General features: G+C 66.3%; 3 protein-coding genes across 4 annotated transcripts; all 3 read left to right on the forward strand.

Annotated features, from left to right (window-relative positions):
- The first annotated feature begins 36 nt into the window (after positions 1-36).
- Positions 37-12,636, forward strand: CAD (carbamoyl-phosphate synthetase 2, aspartate transcarbamylase, and dihydroorotase). 2 transcript variants are annotated; one of them, XM_072331869.1, is made up of 45 exons: positions 37-317; positions 406-545; positions 879-1,008; positions 1,160-1,302; positions 1,370-1,511; positions 1,859-2,030; positions 2,112-2,297; positions 2,366-2,475; positions 2,851-2,996; positions 3,071-3,202; positions 3,293-3,526; positions 3,612-3,833; positions 4,083-4,271; positions 4,354-4,478; positions 4,563-4,696; positions 4,765-4,877; positions 4,953-5,203; positions 5,271-5,517; positions 5,605-5,703; positions 5,807-6,031; positions 6,100-6,282; positions 6,357-6,575; positions 6,660-6,827; positions 6,893-7,075; positions 7,143-7,247; positions 7,318-7,566; positions 7,682-7,763; positions 8,106-8,272; positions 8,370-8,534; positions 8,621-8,752; positions 8,830-9,031; positions 9,102-9,292; positions 9,356-9,496; positions 9,611-9,706; positions 9,774-9,915; positions 10,023-10,070; positions 10,425-10,469; positions 10,540-10,694; positions 10,782-10,856; positions 10,922-11,134; positions 11,230-11,355; positions 11,429-11,584; positions 11,652-11,753; positions 11,966-12,060; positions 12,481-12,636. In XM_072331869.1, exons 1-45 carry the CDS (start codon positions 233-235, stop codon positions 12,581-12,583), a joined length of 6,768 nt encoding a protein of 2,255 aa, XP_072187970.1. In that variant the 5' UTR covers positions 37-232; the 3' UTR covers positions 12,584-12,636. The 2 variants fall into 2 exon arrangements, with proteins under 2 accessions (XP_072187970.1, XP_072187971.1); XM_072331870.1 differs by lacking the exon at positions 10,023-10,070.
- Positions 12,637-12,662: 26 nt separating this feature from the next.
- On the forward strand, positions 12,663-16,430 carry MPV17 (mitochondrial inner membrane protein MPV17). The gene is made up of 7 exons (XM_072331880.1): positions 12,663-12,748; positions 14,127-14,242; positions 14,332-14,424; positions 14,581-14,676; positions 15,804-15,836; positions 15,931-15,983; positions 16,064-16,430. The coding sequence occupies exons 1-7, from the start codon at positions 12,688-12,690 to the stop codon at positions 16,131-16,133; spliced, it is 522 nt and encodes a 173-aa protein (XP_072187981.1). The 5' UTR covers positions 12,663-12,687; the 3' UTR covers positions 16,134-16,430.
- Positions 16,431-17,120: 690 nt separating this feature from the next.
- Positions 17,121-17,679, forward strand: UCN (urocortin). The gene is made up of 2 exons (XM_072333590.1): positions 17,121-17,170; positions 17,285-17,679. The coding sequence occupies exon 2, from the start codon at positions 17,301-17,303 to the stop codon at positions 17,601-17,603; it is 303 nt and encodes a 100-aa protein (XP_072189691.1). The 5' UTR covers positions 17,121-17,170; positions 17,285-17,300; the 3' UTR covers positions 17,604-17,679.
- Positions 17,680-17,726: the final 47 nt, after the last annotated feature.

The following is a 17,726-nucleotide window of genomic DNA, read 5'->3' on the forward strand; positions in this document are numbered from 1 at the left end:
TTTCCCCCTTATCTCCCTATCCCCGTTCTCTCCCCGCTCCCCGTCCCGTATCGCTACTCGCTGCAGCCCGCGCTCTTTTCCCTCCCAGCCTCGCGCTGATTGGTCACTCTCTGCCCTCGCCCCGCCCCCTTCGTTCCTGGCCCCGCTCCCTCGCGCATCCCCGCTCCCCGCCCCTCCCGCACTCCCCGCTCTTTTCCGCCGCCTCCCGCACGTTCCCGCACGTGGCTCCGCCATGGGCCGCCTGGTGCTGCAGGACGGTTCCGTGCTGCGCGGTCGAGCCTTCGGCGCTACGGGCACGGCCGCCAGCGGGGAAGTGGGTGAGTGCGGCGGGGCCGGGTGAGGGCGGGCTGCGGGGATGCGCGGGGACGCGCGCGGATCCGCCGCTCTCCGTCCGTGTCCCCGCAGTGTTCCAGACGGGCGTCGTCGGGTACCCCGAGGCGCTCACCGACCCGTCGTACGCGGCGCAGATCCTGGTGCTCACCTACCCGCTCGTGGGCAACTACGGAGTCCCCCGGGAGCGGCGGGGCCCCTTCGAGCTCGGCACGGTGAGCGCGGCGCCCCTCGCCCCCTCCCACCCCGACCCCCGGGGCAGAGTCCTCCTCCCCCGCCCCCCTCCGCGGCTCTCGGGTGGGGCCGCCCCGCTGTGGGGCCGCGGATGGGGGCGGGGCCGCCGCTCTGTGGGGCTGCCGGGGCCGTGGGGCTGAACGGGCTCCATTCGGCGTCCGGAGACGGTGCGGGGATGGGGGATGCGCGGGGACACCCGGCGGTGCCGCCGTTGTGCTCTGGGGGTCCCCGGTTGGCCGCTCCCCCGGCCCTGCCCGCGGCTCCGGGGGGTGTTGCTGCGCTTTCGGCCACGTTCTCGCCCCGTCTCCCCGCAGTGGTTTGAGTCCAACAAGATCCACGTGGCCGCGCTGGTGGTGGGCGAGTGCTCGGAGACCCCCAGCCACTGGAGCGCTGCTCAATCCCTCGACCAATGGCTCAAGGAGCACAACGTGCCCGGGCTGGAAGGTGGGGATGGGGGGGGTCAGGGCCGGGGGCACCTGGGAGTGGTGGGTTTGGTGCAGAGCTAAACTTACTTACATTGGGATCTGTGAGGCTGTGCCCTGCAGGGGGGGTTGGTGAAGGTGCTGTGGGGCCCCGTGTCACCGTACATCCATAGGGGTGGACACCAGAGCCCTCACCAAGAAGATCCGTGAGCAGGGCACGCTGCTGGGCAGGCTGCTGCCGGATGAGGCCCCGGAGGTGAACATCCCCTTCCAGGACCCAAACGAGCGGCACCTGGTGCAGGAGGTGTCCCTGAAGGTAAGAGGCAGCTGGTCCCAGGCTATGGGGTGGCGATGGGCCGGACCCCCACTCACCCTGTCTGCAGGAGCCGCGTGTCTTTAACCCCGGTGGATCCCTGCGCATCACTGCTGTGGACTGTGGCCTGAAGCACAACCAGGTGCGGTGCCTCTGTGAGCGGGGGGCGGTCGTCACCGTGGTGCCGTGGGATCATCCGCTGGACCCCGCTGGTAGGGGGGCTCTGGGGTTGGAGAGGGGACGTGGGGTAGGATGAGTGTGGGGGGCCTTGGGGGAGCCTCGTGCTATGGGTCTGAGGTCCTTGGGGAGCCTCATCCTGCCCCATTGTGGGGGTTTGGGGCATTGCAGTGTTATTCTTGCTGGGGTTTATAAGGGAGGTGTGTGGTGGGGTGCTCACTGTACCCTGATGTGGGACACCGTGATGTGCTGTGAGTGGTGGGGTCAGCAACCCCTGTGCAAACCCATTTGGGAGCTTGTGGGGCTGTGGGTCCCCACTGTGACTCCCTAAAGTGGGGGGAGCCATGGAGGTCCGCAGCCTAACACTGCTGTCTGTGCGCAGACTTCGATGGGCTCTTCCTCAGCAATGGCCCCGGGGACCCACGGCTGTGCCAGCAGACAGTGGCCAACCTTCGCGCCGTGCTGGCTGCTGACCATCCCAAGCCCATCTTCGGGGTGTGCCTGGGCCACCAGCTGCTGGCTCTGGCCCTGGGTGCCCGCACCTACAAGATGAAGTGAGCAGGGTTCCAGCTCCGGGGGGCTCCTGATATTCGGTTGGGTAAGTGACGTTCTGTGCTCACCCCCATTCCCCTCAGGTATGGCAACCGTGGGCACAACCAGCCGTGTGTGCACGAGGACACGCAGCGCTGCTTCATCACGGCACAGAACCACGGCTTTGCAGTGGAGGCAGCCAGTCTGCCCCCCGGCTGGGCACCGCTCTTCACCAACGCCAACGACGGCTCCAATGAGGGGCTGGTGCACGAGCACAAACCCTTCTTCAGGTGGGCAAGGGATCACTTTGGTGTGGGGCTGGGGGCGTGGGGCTGTGTCTCACCTGATGCCCCCGCAGTGTGCAGTTCCACCCCGAGCACCGCGCTGGCCCCACGGACCTGGAGGGGCTCTTTGATGTCTTTGTGGAGGCAGCACGCGATCTGCAGAGAGGGAACAATGGCAAAACAGGTGGGTGTGGGGCTGGGGGAGATATGAGCCCCTCAGGGTTGGGGTCGGGGCTGTGTGCGGGGTGCTGTGCTTGAGGTCAAGGCTTGGGGCTGTGGCTGTGTGTGGGATTCTGTACTCAAGGTCCTGGGGCAGTGGGAGATGCTTGGGGCCAAGTTGGAGATTGCTCAGGGCTGGTGTTGGTGCGCAGGGTCTGGGCTGTGGTTGGTGCTCAGGGCTTGTACACAAGTGGCTGTAGGACTGTATTTGGTGCTGGGGCACCGTGCTGTGTTTGCACTGTTGTGCTGGGTGCTGTGCGGAGCTGTACACAGGGCTTACAGCACCCCTACCCTGCCTCGTTCCGTCCCGTTCCTGCCTCGTTCCATCCCATCCCTGCAGTGCGGCAGCGCCTGAGGGATCTCCTGGCGTACAATGAGGTGCCGGCAGCGGGGCTGGAGGCATCACGACCCCGCAAGGTGCTGATCCTGGGCTCCGGAGGGCTCTCCATAGGACAGGCGGGCGAGTTTGACTATTCAGGGTCACAGGTGAGCGTCCCTCAGAGAGTTGGCAAACAGGGTCCTCTACACAGAGCTGATGTCACTGCCCCCCTGACCTCCAGGCCATCAAAGCGCTGAAAGAGGAGAACATTCAAACGGTGCTCATCAACCCCAACATCGCCACGGTGCAGACCTCCAAGGGGCTGGCAGACAAGGTGTACTTCCTGCCCATCACCCCTGAGTACGTCACCCAGGTGAGTGCTGTGGGGATACTGGGGGCCGCTATGGGGATGGCGGGGGCCGCTGTGGGTCTGCACCTCACTGCCCCGGCCCCCATCCTGTAGGTGATCCGCAACGAGCGCCCCGACGGCGTGCTGCTGACCTTCGGGGGGCAGACAGCCCTCAACTGTGGTGTGGAGCTGACCAAGAGCGGCGTGCTGCAGCGCTACCACGTGCGTGTGCTGGGCACCCCCGTGGCTTCCATCGAGATGACGGAGGACCGCAAGGTCTTTGTGGAGAAGATGGAGGAGATCGGCGAGCACGTGGCGCCCAGCGAGGCCGCTGCTTCCCTGGAGCAGGTCTGGGGCTGCAGTGTGGCGTGTGGCAGGATGTGGGCTGTCCCCAGGGGGTGCCAACCCTATGCTCACTCTGTGCTCTCTGCAGGCGCAGGCGGCGGCGGAGCGGTTGGGGTACCCGGTGCTGGTGCGCTCGGCATATGCCCTGGGGGGCCTGGGCTCCGGCTTTGCCTCCAGCCGGGAGGAGCTGGCGGCCCTGGTGAGCCAGGCCTTCACCCACACCTCCCAGGTGCTGGTGGACAAGTCGCTGAAGGGCTGGAAGGAGATTGAGTACGAGGTGGTGCGCGATGCCTACAACAACTGCGTCACGGTACGGCAGCGGTGCCAGGGGGTAGCAAGGCTCCCCTAGGCCCTTTCCAAATTGTGCCAGCACAACTGCATATGCTGGCAGCAAGACCCTAGCGTGCCTTCTATGGGCACGGTGCCACGGTGTGGTGGTGTGGGCAGCCCTGGTGGTCTCTGGGGCAGGGGAGGAGGTGGGAGCCCCCATTGAGGCCATTCTGACATATAGTGGAATGGGGAACACAGGTGATAGACAGCCAGTGCCCCCCTGCCCCAGGTGTGCAATATGGAGAACCTGGACCCACTGGGCATCCACACGGGTGAGTCCATCGTGGTGGCACCCAGCCAGACGCTCAACGACACCGAGTACTTCATGCTGCGCCACACGGCCATCAAGGTGGTGCAGCACCTGGGCATCGTGGGCGAATGCAACATCCAGTTTGCCCTGAACCCCGAGTCGGAGCAGGTGGGTGCAGCGTGTCCCCTGTGTGCCCCCCTGTGGTGGAGGAGGGGTCCTTTCCATGCTCATGGCGCATTGCTCCTTGCAGTACTACATCATCGAGGTGAATGCGCGGCTCTCCCGCAGCTCAGCGTTAGCCAGCAAGGCCACAGGCTACCCGCTGGCCTACGTGGCAGCTAAGCTGGCACTGGGCATCCCGCTGCCTGTCCTCAGGTAACCGTGTCACTGTGGGGTACAGGGTGCAGCTCGGCTGTGCTGTGGGTTCCATGTGCCAACACTGTCCCATGTGCTGCGCAGGAACTCTGTCACCAACTCCACCACTGCCAACTTTGAGCCCAGCCTGGATTACTGCGTGGTGAAGATCCCACGCTGGGACCTCAGCAAGTTCCTGCGTGTCAGCACCAAGATTGGCAGCTCCATGAAGAGCGTGGGTGAGCGCAGCGGGGCGGTGTGGTGTGGGGCAGCCCGTGGGGCTCCATCTGCTCACAGCCTCCCACAGGGGAGGTGATGGCCATCGGCAGGAACTTTGAGGAGGCCTTCCAGAAGGCGCTGCGGATGGTGGATGAGAACTGCGTGGGCTTTGACCACACGGTGAAGCCGGCATCGGACGTGGTGAGCACTGGGGCTCGGCACAGCACATGGGTCAGCTGTGGGAGGCTGTGCCCCGCTCACCCCTCGGCTCCCCAGGAGCTGGAAACGCCGACAGACAAGCGCATCTTTGTGCTGGCGGCTGCGCTGCGTGCTGGATATTCCATCGAGCGCCTCTATGAGCTGACCAAGATCGACCGCTGGTTCCTGCACAAGATGAAGAACATCACGGACCACGCGGTGCGGCTGGAGGCATTCCGCGGCGAGCAGAGCGCCATGCCGCCCGCCGTGCTGCGCCGTGCCAAGCAGCTCGGCTTCTCCGACAAGCAGGTGGCCTTGGCTGTGCTCAGGTGAGGTGGGGGGGCGGCCCCCACCCTGCTGCTGCCCCACAGCCGGTGCTCACCCTGCCCTTTGCAGCACCGAGCTGGCCGTGCGGAAGATGCGGCGCGACCTGGGCATCCTGCCGGTGGTGAAGCAGATCGACACGGTGGCGGCCGAGTGGCCGGCACAGACCAACTACCTCTACCTGACCTACAATGGTGCCGAGCACGACCTGCCCTTCCGCCAGCCCCATGTCATGGTCATCGGCTCCGGCGTTTACCGCATCGGCAGCTCCGTCGAGTTTGACTGGTGCGCTGTTGGCTGCATCCAGGAGCTGCGCAAGGTGGGCTGGGGTTGGTGGGGTGCAGGGATGTGGGGAGGAGCGAGGCTGGGGACGTCCCTGGCCTCACCGCATTGCTCTGCCCTACAGATGGGTTTTAAGACCATCATGGTGAATTACAACCCTGAGACTGTGAGCACGGACTATGACATGTGTGACCGCCTCTACTTTGATGAGATCTCATTTGAGGTGAGTGGGTGAGGGCTGCATGCTGCAGGGCAGGGAGTCTCTGAAAGCTGCCCCAAAGGGACAGGGGCTGCGTGGCACCCTCCCAGCCGGCCCCATGCTGCAGGTGGTGATGGACATCTATGAGCTGGAGAACCCCGAGGGTGTCATCCTGTCCATGGGCGGGCAGCTGCCCAACAACATCGCCATGGCGCTGCACCGGCAGCAGTGCCGCATCCTGGGCACCTCCCCTGAGGCCATCGACTCAGCTGAGAACCGCTTCAAGTTCTCACGTCTGCTGGACACCATCGGCATCAGCCAGCCGCTCTGGAAGGAGCTCTCTGACATGGAGGTGGGTACAAGGCTGCCCGGGGCTGTGCCCCCCACCTACCACCTGCTGAGCTGCGTGTCTCTTTGCAGTCAGCCAAGCACTTCTGCTGCACGGTGGGTTACCCCTGTGTGGTGAGGCCCTCCTACGTGCTGAGCGGTGCTGCCATGAACGTCGCCTACTCGGACAGTGACCTGGAGAAGTTTCTCAGCAATGCTGTGGCCGTGTCCAAGGAGCAGCCTGTTGTCATCTCCAAGTTCATTCAGGAGGCCAAGGTTGAATGAACGTGGCTCCCGCGCTGCTCCAGAGCTGTGGCGGGATGGAGCTGTGACCGTGTGCCTGCTCACAGGAGATCGACGTGGATGCGGTGGCCTGCGATGGCGTGGTGGTGGCCATTGCCATCTCTGAGCATGTGGAGAATGCTGGAGTGCACTCAGGCGATGCTACGCTGGTGACCCCCCCGCAGGACATCACGCCCAAGACACTGGAGCGCATCAAGGCCATCGTGCATGCCATCGGGCAGGAGCTGCAGGTCACCGGGCCCTTCAACCTGCAGCTTATCGCCAAGGTACTGGGGAGAGCAGAGCCACTCTGGGGGGCACTGAGCACCCTGCAGCCTCAGGATGTGCCTCACGCCATCCCCTCTCTGCAGGACGACCAGCTGAAGGTGATCGAGTGCAACGTGCGTGTGTCGCGCTCCTTCCCTTTCGTCTCCAAGACCCTGGGGGTGGACCTGGTGGCCCTGGCCAGCCAGGTGATCATGGGTGAGGATGTGCAGCCTGTAGGGCTGATGACAGGCACGGGCATCGTCGGCGTCAAGGTGAGCTGGGGCCAGAAGTGGGATGTGGACTGTGTTGGGTGGCCGCTGACCCACTGTGCCCGCAGGTGCCGCAGTTCTCCTTCTCACGCCTGGCGGGTGCTGACGTGGTGCTGGGTGTGGAGATGACGAGCACAGGTGAGGTGGCGTGCTTCGGGGAGAACCGCTGCGAGGCGTACCTCAAGGCCATGCTCAGCACCGGCTTCAAGATCCCCAAGAAGAACATCCTGCTGACCATCGGCAGCTATAAGGTGTGGGGTGTGCCAGGGTTGGGTTGGGTATCCCAAATGCTCTTTGACCCCTGCGGTGCTCTTGCAGAACAAGAGTGAGCTGCTGCCCACCGTGCGGACCCTGGAGAGCCTTGGCTACAATCTGTATGCCAGTCTTGGCACTGCTGACTTCTACACTGAGCATGGCATCAAGGTGGGGGCTCAGGGTTTGGTGGGGAGGTCTGTGGTGCCAGCACGGAGTGGTGACGGCGGCACTGCTGCAGGTGATGGCAGTGGATTGGCACTTCGAGGAGGCAGACAGCACTGAAGCGGGTGCCCGTGAGACACAGCGTAGCATCCTGGACTACCTGGCAGAGAACCACTTTGAGATGGTCATCAACCTCTCCATGCGCAACTCTGGGGGCCGCCGGCTCTCCTCCTTTGTCACCAAGGGGTACCGCACGCGGCGCCTGGCTGTCGACTACTCCGTGCCGCTCATCATTGACATCAAGTGCACCAAGCTCTTCGTGGAGGTGGGATGGGTGCAGCACGGAGAGCTCCGCTGCGTGATGCGGTGGGGTCTGGGCAGGCATCCTCCTGGCTTTGCCATGGTGGATGTGCCCAGCCTGATGATGGCTGTGCCCTCAGGCACTGGGACAGATTGGGGCAGCCCCGCCACTCAAGATGCACGTGGACTGCATGACATCCCAGAAGCTGATCCGCCTGCCAGGTTGGAGGGCTGGGGCTGACGTGGGGCTGGGGCTGACGTGGGGCTGGGGCTGACGTGGGGCTGGGGCTGACGTGGGGCTGGGGCTGACGTGGGGCTGGGGCTGACGTGGGGCTGGGGCTGACGTGGGGCTGGGGCTGACGTGGGGCTGGGGCTGACGTGGGGCTGGGGCTGACGTGGGGCTGGGGCTGACGTGGGGCTGGGGCTGACGTGGGGCTGGGGCTGTGCCCGGAGTAACCGTGGGGTCAGAGATGTTACACTCTGCTGCCTTCTCTCTGTGTCTGCCATATCCCCGTGCTCCAGCCACTTCTCCAGTGCTCCCACACTGATGCTTGCTCTCCCCAGGGCTGATTGATGTCCATGTGCACCTACGTGAGCCGGGTGCCACACACAAGGAGGACTTCTCTTCGGGCACTGCAGCCGCCTTGGCTGGGGGTGTCACCATGGTGTGTGCCATGCCCAACACCAGCCCCGCCATCACCGATGCTACCTCCTTTGCCCTGGCACAGAAGGTGAGTGGGGAGCTGGCATGGCCGCGTCCCCTCCCCATGAGGCCCGCAGGACATCAGCCTCTGCCCTGCTGAACCCACTGCATCCCCCTCCCCGCAGCTGGCCGAGGCCGGGGCGCGCTGTGACTTCGCCCTGTTCCTGGGCGCATCAGCGGAGAACGCGGGCTCACTGGGTGCGCTGGCAGCGGCAGCAGCAGGGCTGAAGCTGTACCTCAACGACACCTTCACCAGCCTGCGCATGGATGACGTGTCACTGTGGATGGAGGTGAGCTGCTGCTGCAGGGGGTGGGAGCCGCGGGGGGTTTTGGCCTGGTGCTTTGCCCCAGCACCCATCGCTCTGTGTCCCCGCAGCACTTCCAGCAGTGGCCACGGCATTTGCCCATCGTGGCCCACGCAGAGGGGCAGACGGTGGCTGCCGTCCTGATGGTGGCACAGCTGCACCAGCGTCCCGTGCACATCTGCCACGTGGCACGCAAGGAGGAGGTGAGCAGAGGGCTGGGACCCCCTCCCATGGCTGGTGAGGCATGTTCGGGGGCTGCCCCTCACTGTGCCCCCTCCAGATCCTCCTCATCAAGGCAGCCAAGCAGAAGGGGATCCCGGTGACGTGCGAGGTGGCCCCACACCACCTCTTCCTGTGCCAAGATGACCTGCAGCGCCTCGGGGAGGGTTGTGGGGCCGTGCGCCCAGCACTGGGCACCTCCCAGGACCTCGAGGCTCTCTGGGAGAACATGGACACCATTGACTGCTTTGCCACTGACCATGGTGAGTCTTTGTGGGCACAGGGTGGATATGGGTGAGGCCAAGCAACGTGGTAATGATTCCCACCCTGCAGCCCCACACACACTGGAGGAGAAGCAGGGCCCCAAGCCGCCCCCTGGCTTCCCTGGGCTGGAGACCATGCTGCCTCTGCTGCTGACTGCTGTCTCTGAGGGGCGGCTGACGGTGGAGGATATCATCCTGCGCCTCTATGAGAACCCCCGCAAGATCTTTGGGCTGCCGGCACAGGAGGACACCTACGTGGAGGTGGGTCGCTGCCCCACTGCCCGCCCCACAGCCAGCCCCAGACTCTGACCAGTCTCCCTGCAGGTGGATTTGGAGCAAGAATGGGTCATCCCTGAGCGCACTGCGTTCTCCAAAGCGCAATGGACGCCCTTTGAGGGCAGGAATGTGAAGGGGACAGTGCGCAGGGTGGTGCTGCGCGGGGAGGTCGCCTACATCGATGGGCAGGTGGGAACCAAGTGCCACTCTCTGTGCTGCTCCCCTACATCCAGGAGTCCCTTGGCACCAAGTCCCCTCAGCTAGGGGTCTCTGAGCACTGATCCCTTCTGTCTGTGGCCACAGGTCCTGGTACCCCCTGGCTACGGGCAGGATGTGAGGAAGTGGCCCATGGGAGCTGTGCTGGCACCGCTCGTGGCCCCCACCAAGGAGATTGTGAAGGTAATGGGGTGCAGGGTGCCACGGGGGCACAACCTGTGCCCTGCTCCAGCTCATCCTCTCTCTGCAGACCCCTGAGCGGCCCCGGCACGCAGCAGTGGGTGAGACGCTGCGCAGCCGAGCCTCCAGCCCACGCCGTGCCGGCCCCATGCCCGAGGGCCGCTTCCACCTCCCACCCCGCATCCACCGTGCCTCTGACCCTGGTCTGCCAGGTGAGGGGGGGGCACAGCACGGCGCATGGGGACAGCGTGCATGTGGCCGTGCGGGAGCTGCGTCGGGGCTGGGTGCCGCGCTGACCCTGCCCTTGTGTCCCGTTCAGCGTTCCGGAGGCTGGGAGCCGCACACCGCCCGGGCGCCCGAGGCACCGGTAATGTTGGGGGGGACTCACTCAGCCCCGCGTTATGGCACTATAAGTGCAGCCCCCCCCAGGTGCCGCGCCAGCCCCGGGCCCCTGTGCTGCCCCTGCGAGGGGCTGAGTGTTCGGGACGGGGCACAGCGGTGCTCCCCTCCTGCTCAGCCCCATCCTGCCCGGCACCTTGGGGCCCTGTGCCTCCCAGGATCAGGGCTGCGTCCCATTGGGTTCCATGGGGTGCATGTGGAGCATGGCGTGGGGGCTTGATCCAGCTCATTTTGGGGCAAGCATCGCTGTAGCGTCGCGTCTGCGGTGCTGAGGGTGCCGGGAGTGCTGCGCTCTGACACTGCATTCCCCTCTCATGCTCAGCTGAGGACATGCGGGAGAAGGCCGGCAGGAGGATGGCAGAAGCAGGTGAGTAACGGGGGGCTGGGAATTCTGTGTGCTTCCCATATGGGTTCACTGTATGTTCCTGGTGTCACAGATGCGACGGCCGCTCAGGACAGCCACCCCCACTTGTTGGGCCCCTTCCCACGCCAGGCATCCCCCCAAGGTGTGCCCCACTTCCCCACCTCACCGCTGCTGCACCCCCTGGTCGGGCAGCACATCCTTTCTGTGCGGCAGTTCTCCAAGGAGCAGGTGGGTCCCAGGTGGGGACGGGGGGGGGGGGGTCTCAGTGCTGGGTCTCAGTGCTGGGTACCTGTCCTGAGCCACTTCTCCCCACAGATGTCACATCTCTTCAACGTGGCACACACCCTGCGCATGCTGGTGCAGAAGGAGCGCAGTTTGGACATCCTCAAGGTGAGTAGGGAGCCAACGCTGCGAGCCCCCACGCCTCGTCCCACACCTGACACCACGTCCTGCAGGGCAAAGTGATGGCATCCATGTTCTACGAGGCGAGCACGCGCACCAGCAGCTCCTTCGCGGCCGCCATGTGCCGGCTGGGCGGCTCCGTGGTGTCATTCTGCGAGGCCACCTCCTCGGTGCAGAAGGGCGAGTCGCTGGCCGACTCTGTGCAGACCATGTGCTGCTACGCCGATGTGCTGGTGCTGCGGCACCCCCAGCCTGGAGCTGTGGAGGTGAGCGGGAGGGGGCTGTGTCCTGCCACGTGGCAGTGCCCTGGTGCTGCCAGGGTATGTGTGGGGGCTTCACTCTTGATCCACTCTGTGCCCAGCTGGCCGCCACGCACTGCCGCAAGCCTGTGATCAATGCTGGTGATGGGGTGGGCGAGCACCCGACGCAGGCACTGCTGGACATCTTCACCATCCGTGAGGAGCTGGGCACCGTCAATGGCATGACGGTGAGATGCCGCACGCTGTGCCGCGGGGTGGTGGGTGCCGTGCCGTGGGTCGTGCTGACGGCTCTCCCTGCAGATCACCATGGTGGGTGACCTGAAGCACGGGCGCACGGTGCACTCGCTGGCCCGCCTGCTCACGCAGTACCGTGTCCACCTGCGCTACGTCACGCCCCGTGGCCTCGGCATGCCGCCCGACATCGCTGCCTTCGTGGCTTCCAAGGGCATCTCGCAGGTGAGGAACGGGGCTGGGGCTGTGGGGCTGTGACCACCCCATGGCCCTGCTGATGGCGCTGTCCCAGGAGGAGTTTGGGAGCATTGAGGAGGCGCTGCCCGACACCGACGTGCTCTATATGACCCGCATCCAGAAGGAGCGCTTCCAGAGTGCTGAGGAGTACGAGGCTGTGAGTGCAGGCTGGGCTGGAGGTCTGGGCTGGAGGGCCGGGATGGAGGGGGCTGGGATGGAGGGGGCTGGGATGGAGGGGGCTGGGATGGAGGGGGCTGGGATGGAGGGGGCTGGGATGGAGGGGGCTGGGATGGAGGGGCTGGGATGGAGGGGCTGGGATGGAGGGCTGGGAGGGTCCCCTTTCCCTTGCTGATGGCTGTGGCCCTGCAGTGCTTCGGGCAGTTCATCCTCACGCCGCACATCATGACGAGGGCCAAGGAAAAGATGGTGGTGATGCACCCCATGCCCCGCGTCAATGAGATCAGGTGGGGTCGGGGTGAGCACTATTTTAAGGGGGTTGGGGGGGGTAGAGGGTTATGGAGTCCAGCTGGAGGGGGGAGGAATGGAGGGAAGGGAGACAGAAGCTTTGGTGGGGGAGAGAAGGGGATGCAAAGGTGGGTGCTGTGCATGAGGAGGGAAATGGGGGCCTGGGGGGGGGCTGCAATTGGGCGGTGGGATCCTTGGGGTGGGGGGGGCACAGGGAAGGGATGTTGGGGAGGGAGATGTGAGGTGATGGGGGTAGGTGGGGTCTGAAGGGGGGGAATGGGGACAGGGGAGCGCATGGAGCTGGGGTCCGCCGGGCCAACAGTGGGAATAGAGGCCGTGAAGGGGGGGGACGGCCCCTGTCCGGGCCCTGGGGGGGGGGGGGGGGGGAGATCCTGCCGGTACTGACGTCACATCCGCAGCGTGGAGGTGGACTCGGACCCGCGCGCCGCGTACTTCCGGCAGGCCGAGCAGGGCATGTACGTGCGGATGGCGCTGTTGGCTACAGTGCTGGGCCGCTACTGACGCCAATAAACTGCGACGGGGCGTCGCCTCTTTTCAGCCAATCGCGTGCCTCGCTGCTTTGTGCGTCATCATTCTGCGCCGTATCACGTGGCCGCGCGGGCGGCATGGCGGCGTTGCGGCGGCTCCTGGCGCAGCGGCCCGGGGCCGTTCAGGCGCTGACCGCCGGTAAGGGCCCGGCGTGCCCCCCTGTGCACCGCACCGCGGCTCTGTGGGCCGGGGGGGGGGGGGTGGGGGCCTCTCCGTGTCCTTCGGGGTCCCTCCGTGTCCGGGACAGGCGCTGCCCCCAGCCGAGCGCTGCCTCCGGGTGGATCCCAGCCCGCTGACACGTACCGCCCTGGAAGGGGAGCGGGGGATGGCGGCGCCTCCGGACACCGTCGCCCATCCCCGCCCCGCTCCCCGCGTGGTGACGGCACCGTCCGTGTTGCCGGGCCGCTGCTGGGGGCGGTGCCAAGCGCCGGGCTGTGCCGCATCGCCGCCCCGTTGTTATTTTTATCTCCTTTGATGGGACTCAGTGCCTGGCAGCCGCTCACAGCGCCGCCACCGTGTTCCTCCGTGTCCTGGAGGGGGGCCAGGCAGAGCGGGGGGGGCTCATGCTGGATACACGCTGCGGTGCGAGGCTCGCTCTGGCCTCCCCCTCAGCACGGCTTCTCCCTCAGCATGGCTTCTCCCTGCTGGAGCGACTCCTCTGCAGCGTGGGGCAGCCCGTGGGCCGACTGGGAGCACGCAGCCCTCGGTGCTGAATGGGATCGGTTGGCTAAGGAGGGGCTGTGCCTGGGAACGCCTGAAGCACCGCAGCCCCCCCATGCTCCAACCCTGAGCTCCAGTCCTAATGTGCTGCTACGTTGTTCGCCCAGCACAGAGCTGCAGCCGGGGCCAGGCTTGGGGACGTTTCCTGGCAGCTGCTTGCACCGGGGGCAGCCAGCAGCAGTGAAAGCTGCGGGGCAGCACTTTACCTCCCGCAGCTCGGGCTGGGGGCCAGGATGCCAGCAGAGCCTGAGTCCGGCAGCAGCAGCACGTGCCTGCAATGGTGACCTCGTGGCCTCTGCCTGCAGTGAGCGGCCCCGCAGCCAGCGAGGCCCACGGGGGCTGCCTACACTGTGCCCTACTTAGGCTTGAGTGCACTCCAGGGCCCTTGGCTGCAATGCGTGGGAGCGGCAGGCTCAGCGAGCAGGGCCTGTAGGGACTGGGGGATCAGCTTGGGGCTGAGGGACACAGCAGAGAGCTCCAGTGCTGGGTTGTGTTTTAGGGCTGGGGCACGGAGGACCGAGCCAAGGGAGTTGCGTCGAAGAGGTCGGGAGGGCAGGACGGGGCGGGGGCTGCCAAAGACCTGCTGGGCTGCACCCCGCCGAGGGTGTGGGCATGCAGACTGATATGGAAACACTGCTCTGAGCTGTGCCAACAGCCAAGAGGAACCAGGAGTGGTCCTGGCACCGAGCGAGGAACGGCACAACTGGGGATCGGCTGCCTGTGGGGCTGGGGGCTGTGCTGGGGCAGGACCCCCACCCTGTGCCCGCTGCCCTCCTCACCTCCATGCCGGTTGCAGGGGCACTGATGGGAGCCGGCGATGTGATCGCACAGCAGCTGGTGGAGCAGCGCGGGCTGCGCGGGCACCAGAGCCAACGCACCTTGAAAATGACGGCCATCGGGTTCTGCTTTGTGGTGAGTGCTGATGTTGGGGCGCACGTGCTGAGCTGCTCCTGTGGGCACCTCGCAGCCTGGGCACCGCGCTCAGCACGCAGCTCTCGCAGGGCCCCGTTGTGGGCGGCTGGTACAGGATCCTGGACCGGCTCATCCCAGGGGCCACAAAAGTCGTGGCTGTAAAGAAGATGGTGCTGGACCAGGTCAGTCCACGTGGGGGTGGGGATGGGGCGGCAGGGTGGTGCTGCTTCCCTCCTGCTATTGCTCACAGCTGCTCCCAGACTTGCAGGCCATGTCCCTGCAGCTGGGGGCTCTGGGAACTGCAGGGCCTCCATTAGACTGCTGCTGCTCTCTTGCAGGGCGCTTTTGCACCGTGTTTCCTTGGCTGCTTCCTCGCCATCACCGGGGCATTGAACGGGCTGTCGGTGGAGCAGAACTGGGCCAAGATCCAGCAGGTGCGTGCCTGCCCTGAGTGATGTGGGGCTGTTGGGGCCGGGGTACACGCTTGGCTCTAACACCTGTGGTACTGCCCTGGTGCTGGGTTTGCCCCTGACCTGCCTGTTCCCTCCTGCCCTCGTGGCTGTTGTTGTCCCCAGCCCAGAGCCGGCTGCTGCTGCAACCCCACTGCTGGGGTGGGGTGATGACGGCCGTGGGACACAGAACAGCCACTGCAGGGACAGAGCCAGGTCAGTGCTTTGGTGCAGCCATTTACAGGAGGCAATGAGTATAGGAGTGGGACACGCTCTGGGGTTCCGCTTGGGCCGGATGTGGTGCCCCGAGCTCCCCGTGTGTCATCTGTCCCCTCTCCTGGCCACATCTCAGAGCCATTAATGAGATGGTTCCCATTAGCCGCGATTGCTGGAACCCAGCACAGGCGCTGAGTCAGCTCAGCCAGAGGGTGACTCACCGGGGAGCAGGTGCCCACCCAGCATGGGATGCAGCACGAGGGGACAAGGGGTGCTCACCCGTCTGTCGGGGTGCAGCACACGGAGTAGCAGGGCTGTGGGCGAGGTCCCCATCCCACAGGCTGTAACTGGAGCCGGGTGCCCCAGGTGGGCTGGGTGCCCCAGGCTCCGTTCTGGGGACATCTTCACCCCCACTTGGGGCACATCCGCCTCTCCCCACGTAGAGGGAGCGTCACAGCGCATCCATCACCCCAGCGCTTGCTCTCCCCGTTCTGGGCCGCCGGCCAGTGCCGGGAGGAGGCCGGATCCTGGCTGAGTCACAGCCAGGCTGGGCAAGGGGATGGGTGGCGTGCTGCGTTCCCCTCTTGTCCCTGACATCTGTGACCCCAGGGGGCTGCACCAGGGCTGGTGACGGAAGCTGTGCCCCAGACCTGCTACAGAGCTCCTGGCTGCCTTCTGCCCTCACGCTGCCGCCACTCCTGGCCCTATATGGGCACGTCCCCACACAGGGGAAGGGTGCCCTGTGCCCAGCTTGGGGGGACTGCAGTCCCTGCCTGCTGCGTGCTGGGTCACAGCTGTCCCTGCACTGTTCCTCTGCCCTCAACTGGGCCGGGCTGTGTGTGGGGTGGGGTGGTTGCAGGGCTGCTCCCTGCGCTCAAGGCCTCTGTCTTCCCCAGGACTACATGGACGCTCTGCTCACCAACTACTGTGTAAGTGCTGAGGATGGAATCCTCGGTTGGATTCCCTGATCCCGTGGCACAGAGCTGCCCGCAGCCCCTCATATCGCTCCTCCCCTCTGCCCAGATTTGGCCGCCGGTGCAGATCGCCAACTTCTACTTCGTCCCTCTGGCCCACAGGTAGCAGCACTGTCCCGTGGCCCCACGGCTCCCGGTGCCCATGGCTGTGTCTGCTGACCCATCCTTCCCTCTGTTCCCAGGCTGGCTGTCGTGCAGTGTGTTGCCATTGTCTGGAACTGCTACCTGTCCTGGAAAGCAAACCGGTTGTGAGGGGGAGCTGTGCTCCAGGTGCCCCCACCCACCAGCTCTGGAGCCTCAGCCGGGGAGTGTGTGTGGGGCTGGAGTGCCGTGCTGTCCATCACGGGGATGCTGTGGCATCGATGACCCCTTGGGGCTGTGGGACCGCTCTGTCCGTTCTCTGTGCCCTGCCCAGCACAGGAGATGCTCCGTCCTTCCCCAGCCCCACTGCTGGCTCACACCCCACGTGTAACAGTGCACTACGGTACCTCCACTCGGACTTGGGTCGGGCCCTTCAGGAGCACCCAATAAAAGCACCGCTCCGCTGCCCCTGGTAACGTGTGAATTATCGCCCCCTCCCCCCGTCACCTGGGTCTTTTGGGGTCGGGGATTCAGCCCTCGGCCCGTCGTTTCCCATCCTCGCCGGGCGCGGTGCCGCGGTGCCGTACCCCCGAGCCGCATGGCACCGCGCTCGTCTCTATGAGTCACGCCGTTGGCCACCGCCGCTTCCTCGGGACCGTCTGCAGCGCTTGGCCGCGGCGTGCTGGACCGGCGCGGTGCCATGGGGGGTGCACCGGGGGGGGGAAGGGCTGGGGGGACGTCGTGTCGGTGCGGGGTTCCGGCACCCCATCTCCGACGGGGAACGCCGCCCCGACGGCCGCCTCGCCCCGACGGCGCAGCGCCCCGCATCGCCACTTCAGCACCACGGAGAGCGGCAGCGGGATTGGGGTGCGGGGCCGGACGGGGCGCCGGGAGCCGTGCGGGGTGCGGGAGGAGAACGGGTACCGGAGCGATGCGGGAGAAGAACGGGTACCGGAGCGGTGCGAGTCCCGGAGGAGAACGGGTACCGGAGCGGTGCGAGTCCCGGAGGGGCCGCTCCCGGTCCCGGTGCGGTCCGGATCCGCCGCCCCCCGTAGCCCCGCACCCCCCGCCCCCGCCCTGTGCGTCCCCGCCGCTGACGTCAACCTCACTCCGGGCCCCATATAAAGCCCCGAGCGCGGCTCCGGCTCAGCCCCGCGGGGACGGACGGAGCTCCGCGCAGCGCACGGCGCCCAGAGCTCAGCGCAGCGGTACGGGCGGTGCGGGACGGGACGGGGCGGTGCGGGGCGGTGAGGGACGGGGAGCGTTCGGGTTCGGGAAAGCCCCGTCGGGTGCGGAGCCCGCGCTGACCCGGCGCCCCGCAGGTGCGGACGAGCCGAGATGCGGCGGGCGCTGCTCACCGTTCTGCTGCTGCTGTGCCGCCCGTTCCCCGCCGCCCCCCGCCCCGCTCGCCCCGACGGCCTCGACGGTCCCGGCTCGGGAGTCCCCGCGGCGGAAGGGAGGTCCGAAGCGCTGTGGCCGCCGCTGCCCGCACAGCCGTGGAGGGCGCGGAGGGACGACCCGCCGCTCTCCATCGACCTCACGTTCCATCTCCTGCGGCACCTCCTGCTGCTCGCCCGCGCCCAGAGCCAGCGCGCCCGCGCCGACACCAACCGCCGCATCCTCGACGCCGTGGGACGCTGAGCCCCGCGCCGGGACCGCTCCGACGGGTGCGAGGCTGCCGGACCGCCCCCCGGGACGGCTCCGCTCCGATTTTGTAATAAAACGCTGCAGAAAAGCCGTAGCGCGGACCTGCGTGTGGGGCAC

Source organism: Excalfactoria chinensis, chromosome 3 (genome assembly GCF_039878825.1).
Source record: "Excalfactoria chinensis isolate bCotChi1 chromosome 3, bCotChi1.hap2, whole genome shotgun sequence".
Lineage (NCBI taxonomy): Eukaryota > Metazoa > Chordata > Aves > Galliformes > Phasianidae > Excalfactoria > Excalfactoria chinensis.

Bases quoted from the DNA above. Each gene is read 5' to 3' on its own strand.
- MPV17 (XM_072331880.1), top strand. From the start codon at position 12,688: ATGGCGGCGTTGCGGCGGCTCCTGGCGCAGCGGCCCGGGGCCGTTCAG. The intron at 14,243-14,331 runs GTGAGTGCTGAT...CAGCTCTCGCAG, and splicing joins CCATCGGGTTCTGCTTTGTG to GGCCCCGTTGTGGGCGGCTG. The intron at 15,984-16,063 runs GTAGCAGCACTG...CTCTGTTCCCAG, and splicing joins TTCGTCCCTCTGGCCCACAG to GCTGGCTGTCGTGCAGTGTG.
- UCN (XM_072333590.1), top strand. From the start codon at position 17,301: ATGCGGCGGGCGCTGCTCACCGTTCTGCTGCTGCTGTGCCGCCCGTTC.
- CAD (XM_072331869.1), top strand. From the start codon at position 233: ATGGGCCGCCTGGTGCTGCAGGACGGTTCCGTGCTGCGCGGTCGAGCC. The intron at 2,298-2,365 runs GTGGGCAAGGGA...ATGCCCCCGCAG, and splicing joins GAGCACAAACCCTTCTTCAG to TGTGCAGTTCCACCCCGAGC. The intron at 8,753-8,829 runs GTGAGCAGAGGG...TGCCCCCTCCAG, and splicing joins ACGTGGCACGCAAGGAGGAG to ATCCTCCTCATCAAGGCAGC.